Below are 18,827 nucleotides of genomic sequence, written 5' to 3' on the forward strand. Positions count from 1 at the left end.
AACCCGCCGCCTCCGCCGTGACGGCGGCCGCGAGGCCGCCCGCCGCGGCGAGACCGACACCGAGGGCCCGGGCGGGGCCCCAGGATCGCGACGTAGAGTCCGCTGTGCGTCCCTACCCACGCTTCTTTGGGGGCGGTGCGCGTCGTCTGGTCGGTCGCGACGTCGTCCGCCGGCCGCGGCCGCTAGGCTAGCGGCGCTAGCCGCTCCCTACTATGGCGCTGCTCCGGGGCCACGGCCCAGGCTCTCGAGCCGCGGCTAGCCGCTCTCTCGGTCGCCGCCCAGCGACTTCGCTAAAACAGCCGGACCTTACTTCGCCTTGGACTTGCGGGGCTTGGGCTTCTTGCCCTTGTCCTTCGCGTCCTCCGCCGGCGGCGCGGGCGGCGCGGGCGCCTTGGGCGGCAGGGCGAAGGGCTTCGGCGGGCTCGGCGGCGGCTCGAGGGTCCGGGGCGGCAGCGTCGGCGCGTTCTTCTTGAACCAGGCGAGCGTCTTATCGTTGAGGAACTTGAGGTGCTCCTTCGACCGGAAGTAGTGCCCCAACGTCGCGTCGAGCGTCGCCACGGACGCCTTCTCCTTGGGCTCGGGCATGGAGGCGTAGACGTCTCGCATGACCTTTTTCCCCGCGAAGACGTCGACGTCGCCCCAGAGGAAGAGCTTGGGCTTCGCGCACCGCGCGTGGTTCAGGTACGTCTCCCCCTGGAGGTTGCAGCAGTACCAGAGGTAGCTCGCGGGGTAGGACACGGCCACGTAGCCCGCGAACTCGTCGAAGAGCCCCGCGGCCGCGGCGCCGATGGCGCTGCCGTAGGACACGCCGAGGATCCACACGGACTCGAGCGGCGGCAGGCCGTGGTGCTTCCGCGACGCGTGGAGCCAACGCGCGACGTCGCGCACGTCCTCGCACTCGCGCAGCGGGCTCCGGAAGTACGTCGCGCCCTCGGACGCGCCGACGCCGCGGAAGTTGAAGCGCACGGTGCAGTAGCCCGCGAGCGCGAGCTTCGCCTGCGTGACGCCGATCTCGGGCACGTAGCAGTTGCCGTTGGGCGGCAGCGGCGGGCACATGACGACGGCGACGGAGCCGCCCTTGAGGTTCGCCGTGCGCGCCTCGAGCTTCGTGCCGTCCTTAGTGGTGATCCGGCACTCGAGCTCTTTCTCCGCCATCTTGCAGAGCAGGTCGACGTTCATCGGCTTGTCGCGCTTCTTCTTCTCCGGCGGCGGCATTTTCGCGTTTCGGGATGACGCGTTTCGGGATGATGACGCGTTTCGGGATGGCGTTTCGCGTCGAGCGGGATGGCGTCGCGCCCACACCTCAGCTGATCAGCTGCGAGGAGGCACTCTGACGGCAAAGAGCTGATCTTGTGGCAAACAGCGACTCTTTGCCTCGGCAGGCGCCGACTCGAGGCCGATGCGAGCGTCTTCAAGCGCTGCGTGCGCCGCGATCGGTGCGCTGCTCGCGTGCGGCAATGCGCTCGTACCGTCGCATCGCTGCGTCCTCGCGCGCGTCGCGCGTCGCGCCGCAGATGTTGATGCAGAGGCGCCGGTGACCGCAGACGATGCCACAGCGCCAGCCGCAGCCGGTGCCACACCGCCGGCCGCCGGCGATGCCGCAGCTCCAGCTGCCGACGAGACCGCATCGGCCGACGCCGAGGAGGCGCCGCAAGCGAGCGCGCCGATCGCGACGACGGCCTCCTGGCGCCTGGCGCTCAACGTCGGCCGCGAATCCGGCACGTGGATGCCCGACGACTGGGCCGCGAGCGGCGCGCGGCTGCTGCTGCCCGTGTCGTGCGAGTTCACGGCCGACCAGTACCTGGGCGAGCCCGAGCCCCTCGTCGGCAGGACATGCTTCCGCGTCCGGCCCCTCGGCGAATCGACCTTCGTCGGCGCGGGCGGCACGGTGAACGTGAAGGTAAAAGGCGGCGCGTGGAGCGTCGCGCCGCCGAAGCCCGGCGAGCGGCCCGCGCGGCTGCGGTTCTGGCTCGAGTTCCCGGAGGCCTGCGCGCGCAACGACGTCGAGCTCCCCGCGGGCCGCGTCTTCTTCAACGCGCCCGTCTGGCAGCGGCCCGAGCTGGACGCGGGCGCCGACACGCTCGCGGACGCGGAGGCGCTGCTCAAGACGCGGCAGGCGGCGCTCGACGCGCACTTCGACGAGCACGGCGACGACCTGACGCCCTTCGGCGCGCCGCTGCGCTTCCGCAAGCGCGTGGACCTCGTCGACGCGCGCGACGTCGCGCTGCGCCGCGTGAAATTCGTCAAGCGCCTCATGCCCGACGGCGCCGTCGTGCCCGGGCCCTGGCCGGGCGTCGCGGCCGACTCGGCGCTGAACGTCGGCGCCGGCGGCCTCGTCGTCAAGCGCCGCGGGCGCATCGGCGTCGGCGTCGAGTACCACATCCTCGGCAAGTTCGCGTGCGCGCCCCTCGGCGACGGCGCGGGCGCGTAAGGCTCATGGTCGGTACGTTTCTCGGGATGATCTACTAGATCATCTAGGGGAGGTCGACGGATTGTCGAAGGCAACACCACTTCAATCGACTTTTTCGAACCAGGCCGATGGCTGGCTCGAGAATCCTGACTAAACGATGTGGGTTTGTGCCCTCTGTACTCTCCAGAATGGCAACGACGAGTGGCTAGCGTGCGACGCGTGCGGCACGCCGAAGGCGGGTCCGCTACCGAGCGCTGCGCCGAGCACTGCGTCATCCAGTGCTCCTCCGACTGCGCCACCTGCGCCCGAGGCCGCGGCGCCGACGAGCGCTGCGTCATCCACCGCGCCTCCGGCTGCGCCGCCCGCGGCCGCGGCACCCGCGCCGCCGACGGCGAAGCCGCTGGCGGGCATCTTCCTGCCGAAGAAGCGCGCGTCGACGGCCGCGGACGCGCCCGCCGCGAAGAAGCGCGCGTCGACGGCCGCGGGCGCGCCCGCCGCGAAGAAGCCCGCGGCGACGCCCGCGGCGCCCGCGCCGCGCCGCGGCGGGCCGCGGCGCGCGACGGAGTGGTGCATCAAGGCGGCGCGGACCTACCGGCTCCACTTCGCCTGTTCCCGCGACGCCGCCGGCGCGCTCTCGGCGACGCTGGCCGTCGGCCCGACGGCGCCGCCCGCCGCCGGCGCGGCGCGTCTCTACGAGGGCTCGCGGCCGACGAAGCTCGCGCTGGGCCCCGACGACGCGTCGCCCGCGGCCGAGTGCGTCGTGACCCTGACCCTCGACGCGCCCGCCGGCGCCGCGGCGCCGCCGCCGTGGGCGCCGCCCTACGCCGACTACGACGGCCGCCGCGACTGCGGCGCGATCACGCTCCTCCAGTCGCACCTCCAGAAGTGCGTCCGCCGGGGCCGCGCGGGCCTCGCCGCGCGGAGCGCGCGCGCGCTCGCGTGCGTCGCCTTCGGGCCGGCGAACCTCGTCGGCCTCGCCGCGCTCCTGCGGCGGCTGCCGATCATCGCCGTCGAGGATAGCGCGCCGCTGCCGGCCGCGGTGCTGCCGGTGGTCTGGCTCATGGCCGCGACGGGCGCCAAGCCCCGGGACACGGACTACCGCGCGACGGCGCCGGACGTCGCCTTCGCGTGCGCCGCCGCGGCCGCGCTCGCGAAACACCCGCGCCGCGGCGGACGGGACGGGCGGCGGAGCGCGGGCGAGCTGCCGCGCGACGCGCTGAGCCTCGCGCTCCTCGTGCGCAAGGCCTACGGGGGCATGGCGGGCGACGGGGCCATGCTCGCGGCCTACGCGTACGGCGACGGCGACGACGACGACGACGCGGTGCGGGGCCTCGGCCCCCAGCCGCCGCTCCGGCCCGAGGACTGGATCGCGGAGGGCGTCGACTTCCACTGCAAAAACGGCGAGATCCTCGCGCGCATGCGCGCGGCGACCCCCGCGCTCGCCGCCGTCGACGACGGCGCGCTGAAGGCGTGGATGTGGCGGACGCGGTCATCAGTGAACGTCCGCGACGGCGCGGGCGCGGGCTTCGGCCGGGCCCGGCCGCCGCCCGCGTGGCAGGACGCGGCCGCGCGCGCGGCCGACGACGCGGCGCGCGCCATGATCCGCCGCGCGTGGCGCGGCGCGTCGTAAAGGGGGCGTTACGAGTGACGGGGGGCTCGGGTCTTCACTCGTCCTCGCCGAAGGACTCCATGCGCGCGTCGACGGGGCTCGCGGGGTCGTCGTCGTCGCCCGGGGGCGGCTGCTCGATGATGGCGTCGATGTCCGCGAGCTGGTTCGGGTCGAGGGACAGGTCCGTGCCGCGGCGCAGGGCCTGGACGTTCTTCGGCAGGGGCAGGGGCACGCCCGTGCAGGCGAGCGTGAGGAGGTCGACGAGCGGGTCGCGGAAGAGCGGGCTCACCTCGAAGAGCAACGGCTGCGAGAGCCCCGGCGCGTGCACCGCGACGCGGTTGAGCTTGGCCGCGTCGGGCTCGACCTTGGTGATGCCCGTCACGGAGACCTTGTCGCCCTTGCGCTTCGCGTAGGCCAGGTCGTGGACGAGGTAGCCGCCGCCGTTGGGCTCGGGCTTGTCGGGCGCGGGGAAGAGCGTGAGCGCCGTCGCGTGGCTCCGCGCGCTGTTGAAGGCGAGCGCCTTGGACGTGGGCAGCTTGACGCACTGGAGGCCGCCGTCGCTGTGGAGCTGGCGGCTCAGCTCGTCCTGCGTCAGCACCTCGACGCAGCCCGTCTTGCGGACGATCTCCGTGAACTCGGCCTTGTCGATCTCCCCGTCGCCGTTGACGTCGAACTTGGCCACGAGGCGCTCGACGACGCGCGCGACGGCCGTCGGGCAGCCGCCGAACATGGCCTGGGCCCGCGGCGACGCGTTGGGCATCGCGCCGACGATGAAGTCCGTGAGCTCCTTGCCGTCGACGGAGCCGGAACCGTCCTCGTCGAGGCGGCTGAAGATGCCCGTGACCACGGTCTTGATGAGGCGCTTGTTGTGGCTCTTGCCGAAGCCCGGCAGCGTCGACCGGCTCAGCTCCGCGAGCACGGGCCGGTCCGTCGGGTGCGCCAACACCGAGATCGCGCCCCGGTCGCCCGTGCCCAACTTCAACTTCCGCAGCTCGACGTAGCGGCTCCGCGCCTTGGCGCCCTTGGCCGCGACGCGCTCCAGCGCCTTGAGCTTCTCCGTGAGCACGAAGAAGGCGCCGCAGACCGCGGGCACGAAGAACATCCACAGCGGCGTCACGTAGTGGAACAGGACCATGAAGACGTTGCCCGCCAAAATGGGCAGCGTCTTCTTCGGCTCCTTCCACTCGAACAAGTCGCGGACCTCGGCGACGTCCTTGGCCGTGGCCCCGAGCTGGCGCATCGCGAGCGCGGGGCCCGACCCCGCCTTCTTGCCTGTGTGGAAATCGACCGCTGGTTCGGGACGTCCCGACCAAACTTTGACATTCTCTAGCTCGGTCACATCGAAGTCGATTCGGCTGATTTTTGGACGGATCGATCGCTCTCGTCGAGTCCTCGAAGCACAGCGAAAGTTCCTGTGTCAAAACATTCGAATACGCACACATTGAAGTCGGGTTGAAGATTTGATTTCCACGCGCCTTCTTGCCGGCGAGGTTGATCATCTTCTTCGCGATGCCCGACACGGGCCCCTTGTGGTCCTCCTTCCTGTCGCCGTCGTCCTTGGGCTTCCGGAAGCTCAGCGACCGCTTCTTCTTCTCGCCCCCGGCCGCGCCCGCGAGCAGCGCCGCGGCCTCGGGGTCCTCGGGCTCGTCGTCGACCTCCTCCTCGGCCTCCTCCTCGGCCTTGTCGAAGCCCATGATCGACGGCGAGTCGATGCACAGCTGCGTGAACTCGTCGAGATCCAGCTCGCCGCCGCCGTCCTCGTCGGCCTTCTTGAAGAGCGCGTCGATCTCGTCGTCCGGCGGCGGCGGCCGCGCGTTCTTCGTCGCGAGCTCCGCCATCGCCAGACCGATCTCGGACCGGTCGAGGGACCCGCCGCCGTCGGCGTCGATGCGCTGGAAGCAGGCGGCGGCCTCCGCGCGGATCACGTCGAGCTTCTTCTTCTCGAAGTAGTTGTGGACGAGGAGCGCGACGATGGCCAAATGCAGCATCTCCCAGAAGTACTCGATGAAGAACGCGACGAAGAGGCAGATCGCGAGCCACGTGCGCGACTTGCGCTCGTCCTTCCAGGTCACGATCTTCTCCGCCGCCGTCGCCACGTCCAGGTAGGGCTTCATCTCCTTGTTCAGCGCCATGCCGTTCGTGTAGAGGAGGTTGATGTCGAACTTCGTCGCGTCCTTCGTCTTCCGCTGCTCGGCCCAGAGCATGGACGACGCCTCGCCGAGCGCGCTCACCTCGTACTCGAGGTGGAGGTGCACGGCCGCCGACGCCGCCGTGAAGCCCTCGGCGATCTCGAGGGGCACCCAGCGCTTCACGAGCCCGAGGAAGCTCAGGTCCCTGATCGGGATCTCGACGGACCCCAGGAGGTCGTCCGCGGACGACACGTCGAGGTCGTAGATCTCGACGCGGAGCACGGCGTCGTAGCGCGGCACGAAGAACTCGCACTGCTCGTGCCAGCCCGGGTTCAACGACTTCTTCACGGTCGCGCTCTGCCACGTCTGCCGCTTCTCCTCGGTCCACTCGTTGCCGTACTTGTTCTTGCCCGTGATGATGAGCCGCGCGTAGGGGTCCGACTTGCCGCCGAGGTCCGCCGCGGGCAGGTTCGCCGCCTCGATGAGCTTGACCTTGAGCTTGCCGATGCGGAGCCGCTGCTGGTACGCGGGGCCCATGACGACCGCGAGCTTGAAGCGCTTCTTCGCCTCGTCGCTCAGGTAGTCCTCGTAGACGTTGTCCTCGTGGTCCTTGCGCGCCTCGGACGCGACGAACTCGACGACCTCCTTCGTCGTCATCTTCTCCCCCTTGACGTTCGTCGCCGCGCTCTTGCCCTTGGCCGGCGACGGGCTGCCGCCCTTGCCGCGCAGGAACCCGCGCGCCTTCTTCTCACTCGACGGCGGCGACGCCGCCGCCGGGGCGTCCCGGGCCTCGGCACCGGGCGCCGCCGCCGTCATCAGCCCGGGATCCGCAGAGGGCAGCCCTCAGAGGCGATCGACGGCCACCTCGCAGATTGGATTTCGGGACATGATGCTTGGTCAATTTCACTGCATTGTTGATCTATTGTTGCCTTCGGGCAGCCTTCTGCTATCAGAGTCTGGGAGAGAGATTCGGAATGCGACCGCCGGCCTACAACCCGGCCTACTCTGCACCCCAGGGCCAGCAGATGATGTCCGTGACCTGCCCCGGGAACGCCGGGCCCGGCGCGAGGCTCACGATCCAGGCGCCCGACGGCCAGCGGCTCCAGGTCATCGTCCCGCAGGGCGTGCGCCCGGGCATGCAGTTCCGCGTGCCGCTCCCGGCGCCCCAGCAGGCCGCCGTCGCCGTCGCCACGGCTGTCCCGGTACGCGCCGGCGGCGCCGGTCCGGCCTTGGCGGCCCAGCCTCAACAACAGTACGCGCCGCCGCCGGCATACGGCCAGCCTGCGCCCCCGTACGCCCGGCCGCCGCCGGCCTACGGTCAGCCCCAATATGGCGCGCCCCAGCAAGGCTACCCGCCGCAGCAGGGCTATCCGCCGCCGCAGGGCTACGCGCCGCAGCAGGGCTATCCGCCGCCGCAGGGCTACCCGCCGCAGCAGGGCAACCCGCCGCAGCCGAGCTACCCGCCGCAGCAGGGCTACCCGCCGCAGCCGGGCTACCCGCCGCAGCAGGGCTACCCGCCGCAGCAGGGCTACCCGCCGCAGCCGGGCTATCCGCCGCAGCCGGGCTATCCGCCGCAGCCGGGCTATCCGCCGCAAGGCTATCCGCCGCAGCAGCAAGGCTATCCGCCGCAGCAGCCCCAGCCCTACGGCCAGCGGCCGCCCCGCGGCTCGCCGGGCGGCTCGCGGCCGCCGCAGGGCCAGCAGCCGATCGTCATCAACAATTATCAGCAACCGCCGCAACAGCAGCCGCACTATCAGACGAACCAGCAGCACGGCGCGGGCTACGGCGGCTACGCGGCGGCCGCGGGCGTGGGGGCGCTCGTGGGGGGGCTCGGCGCGATCTCCCTCGCGGGCCGGCCCCGGCGCAACTACTACGGCGACGACGGATACTACTACTACTACGACCCGTGGGAGTGTCGGCGTTATCGATACTGGCACGGCGGCGCGTCGCCGGCGTTTTCATTTTTCCCGGGGCGTTCCCGTCGGGACGCGCGCGGTCTTCGTAGGCGACTACGGCTTCCATTCTCGCCACCACTTCCACGATCACCACCATCACCATCACCACCACGACCACGGCGGGGAGCCCGTCGCCGACGACTTCCAAGAACCGGAACCGGCGCCCGACGCGCCGCCCGAGGCCGACATCCCGCAGCCGCCGCCCGACGGGCCGCCGCCCGACGGCGGCTACGACCCGAACGCGCCGCCGCCGGAAGCCTACGCCGTCGACGGCGGCTACGACCCCGGCGCGACGCCGCCGGACGGCGGCTTCGACCCGAACGCGCCGCCGCCGGAAGCCTACGCCGTCGACGGCGGGTACGACCCGACCGCGCCGCCGCCGCCGGACGGCGGCTACGATCCGAGCGCGCCGCCGCCGCCGGACGGCGGCTACGAGGCGCCGCCGGATTTCCCGGTCGACGCGTACGCCGGGTGCCCCCAGGACCTCTGGGACGGCGACGGCGGGGCCGGCGGCGCCGCGCCGGCCGTCGCGAGCGGCCGGCGGCGCCGGTGGCGCGACGTCGCCGGGGTCGCGGCGCACGCCGCCGCGGCCGACTGGCCCGTGCCCCGCGCGCTCGAGACTCTGGTCCCGTCGCCGCGGCGGCGGCCCCGCGACACCGTGACCGTCGCGACGCAGTGCTCCGCGGACCGGCTGCCGCGGCTCGCAGCCCTCGCCGCGGCCTGGGGCGGGACGACGTGCTGCGCCGTGCTCGTCCGGGGCGACGGCGACGCGGCCGCGGCCGTCGCGGCCGCGCGCGGCGCCGAGGCCGCAAACCCCGCCGCGGCCGTCGACCTCGTCCTCTACCGCGAGGACGCGGGCCGCGCGGCGGGCTACCCCGTCAACGCGCTCCGCAACGCGGCGCTGGCCGCGGTGGCGACGGAGAAGGCGCTCCTCCTCGACGTCGACTTCCTGCCGTCGCGGCGCGCGCGAGACGTCCTCGAGCGGCGCCGCGTCGGCGCGCGCGACGCACTGGTCGTGCCCGCGTTCGAGAGCCGCGCCGGCGCCGCGCCGCCCGTCGCGTCCAAGGCCGGCCTCCGCGCGGCCGTCGACGCCGGCGACGCGGAGCCCTTCCACGCGACGCGCTTCGGCCGCGGCGGCTACGCGGCGGGCCACGGGCCGACGGATTCGCGGCGCTGGTTCGCGGCGCGCGAAACCTACGAGGCGCGCTACGCCGAGGGCTTCGAGCCCTACGTCCTCGTCCGCGCCGCGACGTGCCCGCGCTTCGACGCGCGCTTCCGCGGCTACGGGCTCAACAAGGTCCAGCACGCCTTCGCGCTGCACGCCCGCGGCTTCGCGTTCGTCGTCGAGCCCGACGCCTGGGTCGTCGCGGGCGAGCACGCCGCGTCCCGCGACTGGCGCGCCGCCTACGACCCGCGCGCGCCGGGCTACGACGCCGCGCGGCGCCTCAAGCTCCAGGCGCTCTACGACACGTTCAAGCGCGAGACGCGCCGCGCGCGGCGGCGCCGCGCGGCGCGGGAGCCGCGGAAGCGCCGCGGCGACGCGGCCCTGCCGGCGGCCGCGGCCCTCGCGGCGACGGCCGGCGCCGTCGCGCTCGCCTCGCGCCTCCTGTTCGCCTAACTTGGGGCCGCGGGTATGCGGGCCGGCGCCGTCGCGCTGCGCCTCCTCTTTGCGTACGTCGTCTTCGCGGGTAAGTGGGCCGACCGTGCCGTCAACGTGCATCGATGAAGCTTGGTAGCCTCTTGGACTTTCTTGGACTTCCTCTTGGTTGCATTTGCCTGTGGCAATTCCGGAAAATTCAGTGGCATCCAATCCACCCCGCATCGGCAGCTGCATTCGGCAATGCTTGCACGCCTGCTCTGCGCGCTCGCACTTGCGAGCGCGGCCGCCGCGCCGGAGGCCCCGTGCCCCGTCAAGGTCCTCGGCGCCGGCTTCGGGAGAACGGGAACGTATTCCTTGAAGACGGCCCTGGAGACTTTGGGCCTGCGCAGCTACCACATGGACGAGGTCCTCAGCACCGGGTGGGCGCACATCAAGGCCTGGGACGACCACGTCCACGGCGTGGAGCCCCTCGACTTTGACGCCATCCTCGACGGCTACGACGCGGCCGTCGACTTCCCCGTCGGCGCGACGCAAATCTGGAGCGCGCTGTTCCGGGAGCGGTGTCCGCGGACCAAGGTGATCCTCACGGAGCGCGACAGCCCGGAGGTCTGGGCCGACTCCTACCTCGCGACCATCGGCACGTTGTACGACCGCTTCCCCTTTTCGCTGCTGAAGAGCGTCGTGCCGGCGCTCGGGCGCCACGAGCGCATGTGGCTCAAGCTCGTGGCGGACCTCGTCGGCTACGACACCGTCCGGCCGACGAGGGCCGACGACCGCGGCGCGCTGGTCGCCGCGTACGAGCGCAACTCGGCGCTCGCGCGCGAACTCGTGCCCGCGGATCGGCTCCTCGTCTTCAACGTGAAGCAGGGCTGGGCGCCCCTCTGCGCCTTCCTGGGCGACGTCGTCGAGGGGCCCTGCCCGGAGGGGCCATTCCCGCGGACGAACGACCGGTCCGAGTTCAAGTACCTCCTCGCCAAGGCCACCGGGGGCCTCGTCGTCGCCCCGCTCCTCGGGCTCCTCGGCCTCCTCTACGCCGCGACGCTCCACGTGCCGCGGCTGCTCCGGCCGAAGCCGCGCCGGCCCGCCGCCAAGAAGCGCGCGTGAGGCGCGCGAAATGGCCGACGTCCGAGGCGGCGGAGGAACGCCGCGCGCGAGATGCGAGCGTTACCCCCGCGCGGCCTACTCGGCGTCCTCGGCCTCCTCGTCCTCCGGGGGCAGGTTCGCTCGTCGCTCGTCGTCGAGGACCTTGAGCTCGGCGGCCTTGGCCTTGAGCGCGGCGACCTCGTCCCGGAGCGCCGCGTTCTGCCGCTTGTAGCTGTCGATGTGGAGGTAGGTGGAGAGCCAGGCCCGCGGGTCCGCGGGCCGTTTCACGGCGCCCTGGTCGAGCTCGACGGCCTCCTCGAGCTTCGTGAGCACCTCGAGGAGCAGCGGCTTGAGGAAGGCGTCGAAGGTCTCCGCGTAGGCGGCGCCCTTGGCACCGAAGTCCTGGGGGGGCACGACGACGGCCTCCTCCTCCGCCGCCGCGGGCACGGCCTGCTTGCTCGCCTTCATGGACTTGCGCGACATGGCCGCGGCGGCGCGGGCGTCGTAACGCGCAGGTGTTGGCAGCCCCACCTCCGTTGCTCCCCAGGTAAAGGAGGCGACATGTTGACGCCAGCTTGAGGCTCATCGCACATGAGCATGTTGCTGCGCTCTCGCGCTCTCGCCTCACGGCGCCTCGCGCCGTGTCCACCGTTGGCGCGGTGCTTCGAGCACTACTCCTGCGACGACTTCCAGGACCGGCGGCGGCGGCCGCAGCACCGGGCGCCGCGCGAGTTCAGCGGCATGGAGCTCGTCTTCCTGGGCACGTCCGCCGGCGGGCCGACGCTCGCGCGGTCCGCTTCCGCCGTCGCTTTGCGGCTCGGCGCCCACGCGAAGCGCGGCTCGACGTGGCTCTTCGACTGCGGCGAGGGCACCTACCGCCAGCTGCTGGCGACGCCGGTGAGCCACGCCGCCGTCGACCGCATCTTCGTGAGCCACCTCCACGGGGACCATTTGTGGGGCCTGCCCGGCGTCGTCGTGAGCGCCTTACTCGAGCAGCGCGGCCGGCGCCACCTCCACGTCTACGGGCCCGAGGGCTTGCACGAGTACCTGTCGACGACGCTGTCGATCTCGCGGTTCGCGCCGCCGAAATCCGGGAGCAGGTGCATCGTCACGGAGCTGCCGTCGACGCTGCGGCGGCCGCCGCCGCGGCCGCTCAAGCCGCGGAGCCACCCGGCCGTCGAGTACCGCGCCGCCGAGCATGTCGACGGCGGAGCGTCGTCGACGATCGTCGACGACGGCGCGCGCGTCGTCACGGCGACGCCGATCCGCCACACGCCGGCCGTGGACTGCTTCGCCTTCGTCGTCACGGAGAAGGCGGGCAAGCGGCGCGTCGACGCGGCCAAAGCGACGGCGCTCGGGCTGCCCCCCGGCGACGCGTACCAGCGGCTCCAGGACGGCGACGACGTACCGCTGGGCGACGGGCGCGTCGTCCGCGCGGCGGACTGCACTTTTCCGCCGCCGCGGCCGCGGCGCGTGGCCATCCTGGGCGACACCTACGACGCGTCGGCGGCCGTCGACGCCGCGCGCGGCGCGGACGTCGTCGTCCACGAGGCGACGATGGCCGACGGCGACGCCGCGGTCGCGCGCGCGCACGGCCACGCGACGGGCGCCGTCGCGGGAGCCTTCGCGCGCGCCGCCGGCGCGTCGGCCCTCGTCCTCACGCACTTCTCGGCCAAGTTCCGCCTCGGGGGCCGCGGCGGGCCGCCCGCGGGCACGACGGACGTCCTCGTCGACGAGGCGCGGCGCGCCTTCGGCGGCGACCGCGTCCTCGCGGCCTACGACTACATGACCGTCGCCATCCCCCGCGGCGGCTACCCCCGCGACCCGCGATAGCGCCCAGTTTTCGCCTCCCGCGCCATAAAAAAGCAACGGCCCCCCGGGGCGGCCTTGGGCGCACGCGAGGCCTCACGCGGTCGCGGCGCCGCGCGTGTTGCACTGCAAGTCTCGCTGTTTGCCGCAAGATTTTGCCACACGGAAATCGAGCTCCGAGCCTCCGCGATCTCAGAGCATGTCGTCGCGCGGCCTCCTCGCCCTGGGCGAGCTGACGCCGGTCATCGTGTCCTACGCGCGGACGCCCATCGGCGGCTTCAACGGCGCCCTGAGCTCGCTGAGCGCGCCGGAGTTGGGCGCCGTGGCCATCAAGGCCGCGCTCGCCCGCGCCGGCGGCCTCGGCGCGGCGGACGTCGACGAGGTGCTCATGGGCAACGTCGTCAGCGCGAACATCGGCCAGGCGCCGGCGACGCAGGCGGCCATCTTCGCGGGCCTGGGCGAGGCGATCCCGTCGACGACGGTCAACAAGGTCTGCGCGAGCGGCATGAAAACCGCGATGCTCGCCGCCACGGAGATCGCGCTGGGCCTGCGGGACGTCGTCGTCTGCGGCGGCATGGAGTCCATGAGCAACATCCCCTACTACCTGCCCGGGGGCCGCAACGGCATGCGCCTCGGCGACGGCAAGGTCGTCGACGGCGCCGTCAAGGACGGCCTGTGGGACCCCTACGGCGACCAGCACATGGGCATGTGCGCGGAGAAGTGCGCGTCCGACTTCGGCATCGGCCGCGAGGCCCAGGACGCCTACGCCGAGGAGTCCTACGCGCGCGCGCGCGCGGCCGCGGCCGCCATCGCGGAGGAGATCGCGCCCGTGGACGTGAAGACGCGCAAGGGTATTACTACGGTGTCCGAGGACGAGGAGCCGGCCAAGGACACGAGCAAGCTGCGGTCCCTGCGGAGCGCCTTCAAGAAGGACGGCACCGTGACCGCGGCGAACGCGTCGAAGCTCAACGACGGCGCCGCGGCGCTCGTCGTCACGTCGCTGAGATTCGCGAAAGCAAACGGCCTCGAGCCGATCTGCGCCATCGCGGGCTTCGCCGACGCGCAGACGGCGCCCGTCGACTTCACCGTGGCCCCGGCCCTCGCCGTGCCCAAGGCGCTCGCCCACGCGGGCGTCGCGCCGGGCGCCGTCGACGCGCACGAGATCAACGAGGCCTTCTCCGTCGTCGCGCTCGCGAACGCGAAGCTCCTCGGCGCGGACCTATCCAAGGTCAACGCGCGCGGCGGCGCCGTGTCCCTCGGCCACCCGATCGGCTGCTCCGGCGCGCGCATCGTCGGCGCCCTCGCCCTGGGCCTCGCCCGGGACGGCCAGTCCACGGGCGTCGCGTCCATCTGCAACGGCGGCGGCGGCGCGTCGGCCATCGTCCTCCAGCGCCTCTAGGCCCCCCGCGGGACGACTGGTCGGGGCGCCGCGCTTTACGACCCGCTTAGGTGGGCGCCTCAGGACTTGGCCTTGCGCGCGGCCTTCTTGAAGACGGGGTTCGCGTCGAGCTGGTCGAGGTTGCGCTTCTTCCACGTGTCGACGTTGTTCGTCGCCGCGTAGCCGGCGTCGAAGAGCGCGCGCTCTTCTGTCGTGAGCTTCTCCGTCAACTCGCTCACGTCGCGGTCGCCGCTGTTCGTCGACCAGTCGAAGAGCTTGGCGTAGCGCTCGCCGCTCAGGCCCGCGCGGAGCTCCCTCCGGAGCGCGTCGTCGCCCTTGGCCCGCGCGAGGTCGAGGCCGACGGTGAAGTAGTGCTGCGAGTAGAGCCGCAGGTTCACGGACGCCGCGCCGGCCTCGAGCTCGTCGCGGCACCGCTTGTTGTAGTGCTCCGGGTACTCGAGCTCGACCATGTTCTTCTTGTGGAGCGCGAGCGCGAGCCAGAGCGGCGCCTGGATCCGCGCGCCCTTGGCGAGGTCCGCGCCGTGGTTGCCCGGCTGGAGGTGGCCGATGCCGACGCCTGCGGGGGGGGCGGCGGGTCGCGTCGGCGCGCGCGGAATTCCGTCGCGCGGGCCCGCGCCGGCGATCTTCATCTTGCAGGGGATGAGCTCCTCCTCCGCGAGCAGCCTGTCGACCTCGTCCATGGCGCCTCGCGCGGCGCCGCGCCGGCGTGCGCGGGTGTTTGCGGAACGCGCGCGACTGTTGGCGGTCGCCTCGCGGGTGGTGTGCACGCGGTCGGCGCGGCAGCGCGACGCGCGATACGAACGACGGCGGGCGCCAACGAGTCGAGCCGCTTGCGGCGGGCCGAGCTCGAGCGTCGAGCGCCGTCGCGGACAGCACCACTTCGACGGTCGCGCGCGCCGCCGCCGCACACCGCTGCGCGCGAGCCCAGCGTCTCGCGGGCGATCGTCGTCGAGGGCCGCGCGCCGCGCCCCGCGGCGTTCGCCATGGCCGTGGAGAAGGAGGACGAGAACATGGAGGTCGACGGCGGGTCGACGAGCAAGGGCATGACGTCCTACTACGCGACGAAGATCGGCGGCCTCGAGCGCGAGACGCGCGAGAAGACCCTCAACCTCCAGCGGCTGACGGCGCAGCGCAACGAGCTCAACATGCGCGTGCGCGCGCTCCGCGCGTCGCGCCGCGTCCGCGTTTTCGCCGCGGCCCCGAGAGACGCACGCGCGCGCGCGCAGGCGAGGAGCTGCACGAGCTCCAGGAGCCCGGGTCCTACGTCGGCGAGGTCGTCAAGGCCATGTCGCAGACGAAGATCCTCGTCAAGGTGAACCCCGAGGGCAAGTACGTCGTCGACCTCGGCAAGGGCATCGACGTCGGCAAGTGCACGCCGAACACGCGCGTCGCGCTCCGCAACGACTCCTACGAGCTCCACAAGATCCTGCCGACGAAGGTCGACCCCCTCGTGAGCCTCATGAAGGTCGAGAAGGTGCCCGACAGCACCTACGACATGGTCGGCGGCCTCGAGAAGCAGATCCGGGAGATCAAGGAGGTCATCGAGCTGCCCATCAAGCACCCCGAGCTCTTCGACGCGCTGGGCGTCGCCCAGCCCAAGGGCGTGCTCCTCTACGGCCCGCCGGGCACGGGCAAGACGCTCCTCGCGCGCGCCGTCGCGCACCACACGGACTGCACGTTCGTCCGCGTCTCGGGCGCGGAGCTCGTGCAGAAGTACATCGGCGAGGGGTCGCGCATGGTCCGCGAGCTCTTCGTCATGGCCCGCGAGGCGGCGCCGTCCATCATCTTCATGGACGAGGTCGACTCCATCGGGTCGAGCCGCGGCGAGGGCGGCGAGGGCGGCGACTCCGAGGTCGGCCGGACGATGCTCGAGCTCCTCAACCAGCTCGACGGCTTCGAGCCGACGCAGTCCATCAAGGTCATCATGGCGACGAACCGCATCGACATCCTCGACAGCGCGCTGCTCCGGCCGGGCCGCATCGACCGCAAGATCGAGTTCCCGAACCCGACGTCCGCGTCGCGCGTCGACATCATGACGATCCACAGCCGCAAGATGAATCTGCTCCGGGGCATCGACCTCCACAAGATCGCCGACAAGATGATGAACGCGTCGGGCGCCGAGTGCAAGGGCGTCTGCTCCGAGGCCGGCATGTTCGCGCTCCGCGAGCGCCGCATCCACGTCACGCAGGAGGACTTCGAGATGGCCGTCGCCAAGGTCATGAAGAAGGACATGGAGGGCGACGTCTCCCTCAAGAAGCTCTGGAAGTAGGGGCCCCCGCTCCCCGCGCCGTGCGTTCCTATAAAACCCGCCGTCGTTTAGAGCCGGCGCCGCCTCGAGGCTCGAAGCGGGCGGGTTCGGCGCGCGCCTCACAGGACGGCTGACGGTCCTCCGCAGCTCACAGGACGCCCGACGCGTCCTCCTCACAGGACGGCCGACACGTCCTCGCCGTCCGGCAGCTCGACCTCGCCCTTGATCGGGAGCGCGTCCTCGGACGACGGCGCCGGCGTGCCGCAGGCCTTGAAGAGCGCGGCGCCGGCGACGGCGAGGAGCAGGACCGCGGCGACGGCGACGGCGGTCGCGAAGGCGACGGAGTCCGTGAAGTCGTCGTCGTCGCCGTCGTCGCTCCCTTCGTCGTCGTGCGAGTGGATCGACAGGCGCCAGACGTGGTCCGTGACGGGGAAGCAGTACGCGAAGCCCTCGCAGGACCTGTGTGGAAATCAAATCTTCAACCCTACTTCAATGTGTGCGTATGCGACAGTTTCGACGCAAGCTTTTCGGCTGTGCTTCGAGAACCCGACGAGAGCAATCGATTCGTCCAAAAATCAGCCAAATCGACTTCGATTTGACCGAGATAGAGAGGTTTGAAGTTTTTGCTGGACAGGGCGTTCCACTGGTTGATTTCCACACAGCGCGAGACGTCGCCTCCTCCGCCTGGCCGCCGAAGACGTAGAGGTAGTCGCCGACGGCCGCCGCCGCGGTGCGGAAGCGCTCCTCGGGGATGTCGGCCTCGACGGACCACGCCGCGGCGCCGTCCCCGAGCGCCTCGACGTCGTCGACGGGCGCGCTGCCCGTCGCGCAGCCGTTGTTGTGCTCGCCGCCGACGACGTAGAGCGCCTCGCCCGTCGCGGCGAGGGCCTTGTCGCCGCGCGCGACGGCCAGCGGCGCCGCGGCGCCGAACGCCGCGCCGTCCGCGGCGAGGTCGAGCGCCTCGACGGACGCGAGGGGCGCGCACCAGTCCTCGTGGCTCCAGCCGCCGACGGCGTACGCCACGTCGCCCAGGAGCGCGAAGCCGAAGTCGCCGCGCGCCTCGAGGAGCGGCGGCCCGGCCGCCACCGCCCCCGAGGCGACGTCGACGCGGAGCGTCGTCGCGTAGGCCGTGTAGTTGAGGTCGTAGCCGCCGGCGACGAGGAGCGCGCCGCCGTGGACGACGGCGCCTAGGTCCGACCGCGCCACGGCGACGCCCGGGAGCGTCGTCCAGGCGTCGGCCGCGACGTCGTAGACGTCGACGGCCTCGACGAGGCCGTCGTCGACGTCGCGGCCGCCGACGACGTAGACCAGGTTGTTCTCCGCGTCGTAGGCTGCGGCGTGGCGGTAGCGCGGCCGCGGCGGCGCCGCGAGGTCGACCCACGCGTCCGCGGCGACGTCGAACGCGCGCGCGGCCGCGGCGACGGACGGGCAGTAGGAACAGCCGTCCCACCAGTCGCAGCTCACCTGGTGGTCGTCGCAGCCGCCGACGACGACGACCACGTCGTCGCCGTCGGCACTCGTCGCCGGCGTCGCCGTGAAGTCGGAGAGCGCGACGGGCATGGGCTCCACGGCCCTCCACGCGCCGTGGGCGGCGGCGCGGGGGACTACGAGTGCGAGGCAGGCGACGAGGGCGGACGACATTCTCGTGTGATCAATGCCTCCAAAAGAATGTCGAAGGAGAGGCAAGGTGGCGCGGCGATGTCGAGCGGTGCCAATGGCAAGCGGCGGAGCAGCGGCAGAATCCGGCGAGGCGAGGGATCCGCGCCGCGAAGCGGGCTGCCTCTGAACATGTTGAGTGCACCTCCCCTGAAAGATCATTTCAAACTTCTCCAAGTAGTCCGCTGCAAAGGGCTGCCCCGCCCTACAGACAGACCTCCAGCGCGGCGTCGCGTTGGCGTTGGCCAGCGATACGCCTCTGCGTCGCAGACGCCCGGCGGCGGCGCCGTCGAACGCAGCCCGCCGCCGCGCGGCTCAGAGCACCGGCGCGCCTCGCCGAGCGCGAACCGCTCCAGCTCCAGCCCTGGCGGCGCGCTGAGCGCGGCGCCGCCGTGACGCCGCATCGCGGCCCGCGCGACGAGCCATGAACATCGAGGTCGTGCCGTCGGCCAAGGTGCGCGAGGCCGAGGCCCTGCTGCGCAAGGGCGACGGCGACTCGCTGCGGAGCGGCGCGTCGTCGCTGCTCCACTGCGTCGGCGGCGACCACGGCGGCGTCCCGACGGAGAACGGCGCGCCCGCGCTCAACAGGCTGCTGCGCGCGCTGACGGAGGACCCCTACCGGTGCCTCGGCCTCGAGCGCGGCTGCGACGGCGGCGCGATCAAGAAGGCCTACCGGAAGCTGGCCCTGCGGCACCATCCGGACAAGAACGCGAACAAGACGACGGTGCTCTTCGCGGCGGTCCAGGCGGCCTACGTGCTCCTCAGCGACGAGTCGAAGCGCAAGGGTTATGATTTGCGCAGCGAGCGGCGCGACGCCCAGAACGAGAAGCTGCGGCGGCGCAAGGCCGAGGAGGACGCGGCGAAGCGCAACGGCCAGTCGAGCAAGGGCATGCGGCGGCCGCCGTCGACGAACTCCTTCCACATGCCGG

General features: G+C 72.2%; 3 protein-coding genes across 3 annotated transcripts; 2 read left to right on the forward strand and 1 right to left on the reverse strand.

The window, feature by feature from the left end:
* Nucleotides 1–306: 306 nt before the first annotated feature.
* Nucleotides 307–7,060, reverse strand: AURANDRAFT_72052 (hypothetical protein; the record flags this gene model as incomplete). The annotated part of the gene is made up of 6 exons (XM_009040897.1): nt 307–1,200; nt 1,867–1,986; nt 2,753–2,998; nt 4,114–5,291; nt 5,458–6,889; nt 6,959–7,060. The coding sequence occupies 6 exons, from the start codon at nt 6,962–6,964 to the stop codon at nt 307–309; spliced, it is 3,876 nt and encodes a 1,291-aa protein (XP_009039145.1).
* A 2,861-nt stretch (nt 7,061–9,921) lies between these two features.
* On the forward strand, nt 9,922–16,312 carry AURANDRAFT_72053 (hypothetical protein; the record flags this gene model as incomplete). The annotated part of the gene is made up of 5 exons (XM_009040865.1): nt 9,922–10,750; nt 11,480–12,577; nt 12,792–13,976; nt 14,918–15,145; nt 15,244–16,312. 5 exons carry the CDS (start codon nt 9,944–9,946, stop codon nt 16,261–16,263), a joined length of 4,338 nt encoding a protein of 1,445 aa, XP_009039113.1.
* A 2,196-nt stretch (nt 16,313–18,508) lies between these two features.
* AURANDRAFT_17141 (hypothetical protein) lies at nt 18,509–18,694 on the forward strand (the record flags this gene model as incomplete). Its single annotated transcript, XM_009040866.1, has 1 exon — nt 18,509–18,694. A coding segment is annotated over one exon (186 nt), but the record flags the coding sequence as incomplete, so codon positions are not given.
* Between the last annotated feature and the right edge of the window lie 133 nt (nt 18,695–18,827).

The sequence above is a fragment of the Aureococcus anophagefferens genome (genome assembly GCF_000186865.1).
Source record: "Aureococcus anophagefferens unplaced genomic scaffold AURANscaffold_17, whole genome shotgun sequence".
Classification (NCBI taxonomy): domain Eukaryota; class Pelagophyceae; order Pelagomonadales; family Pelagomonadaceae; genus Aureococcus; species Aureococcus anophagefferens.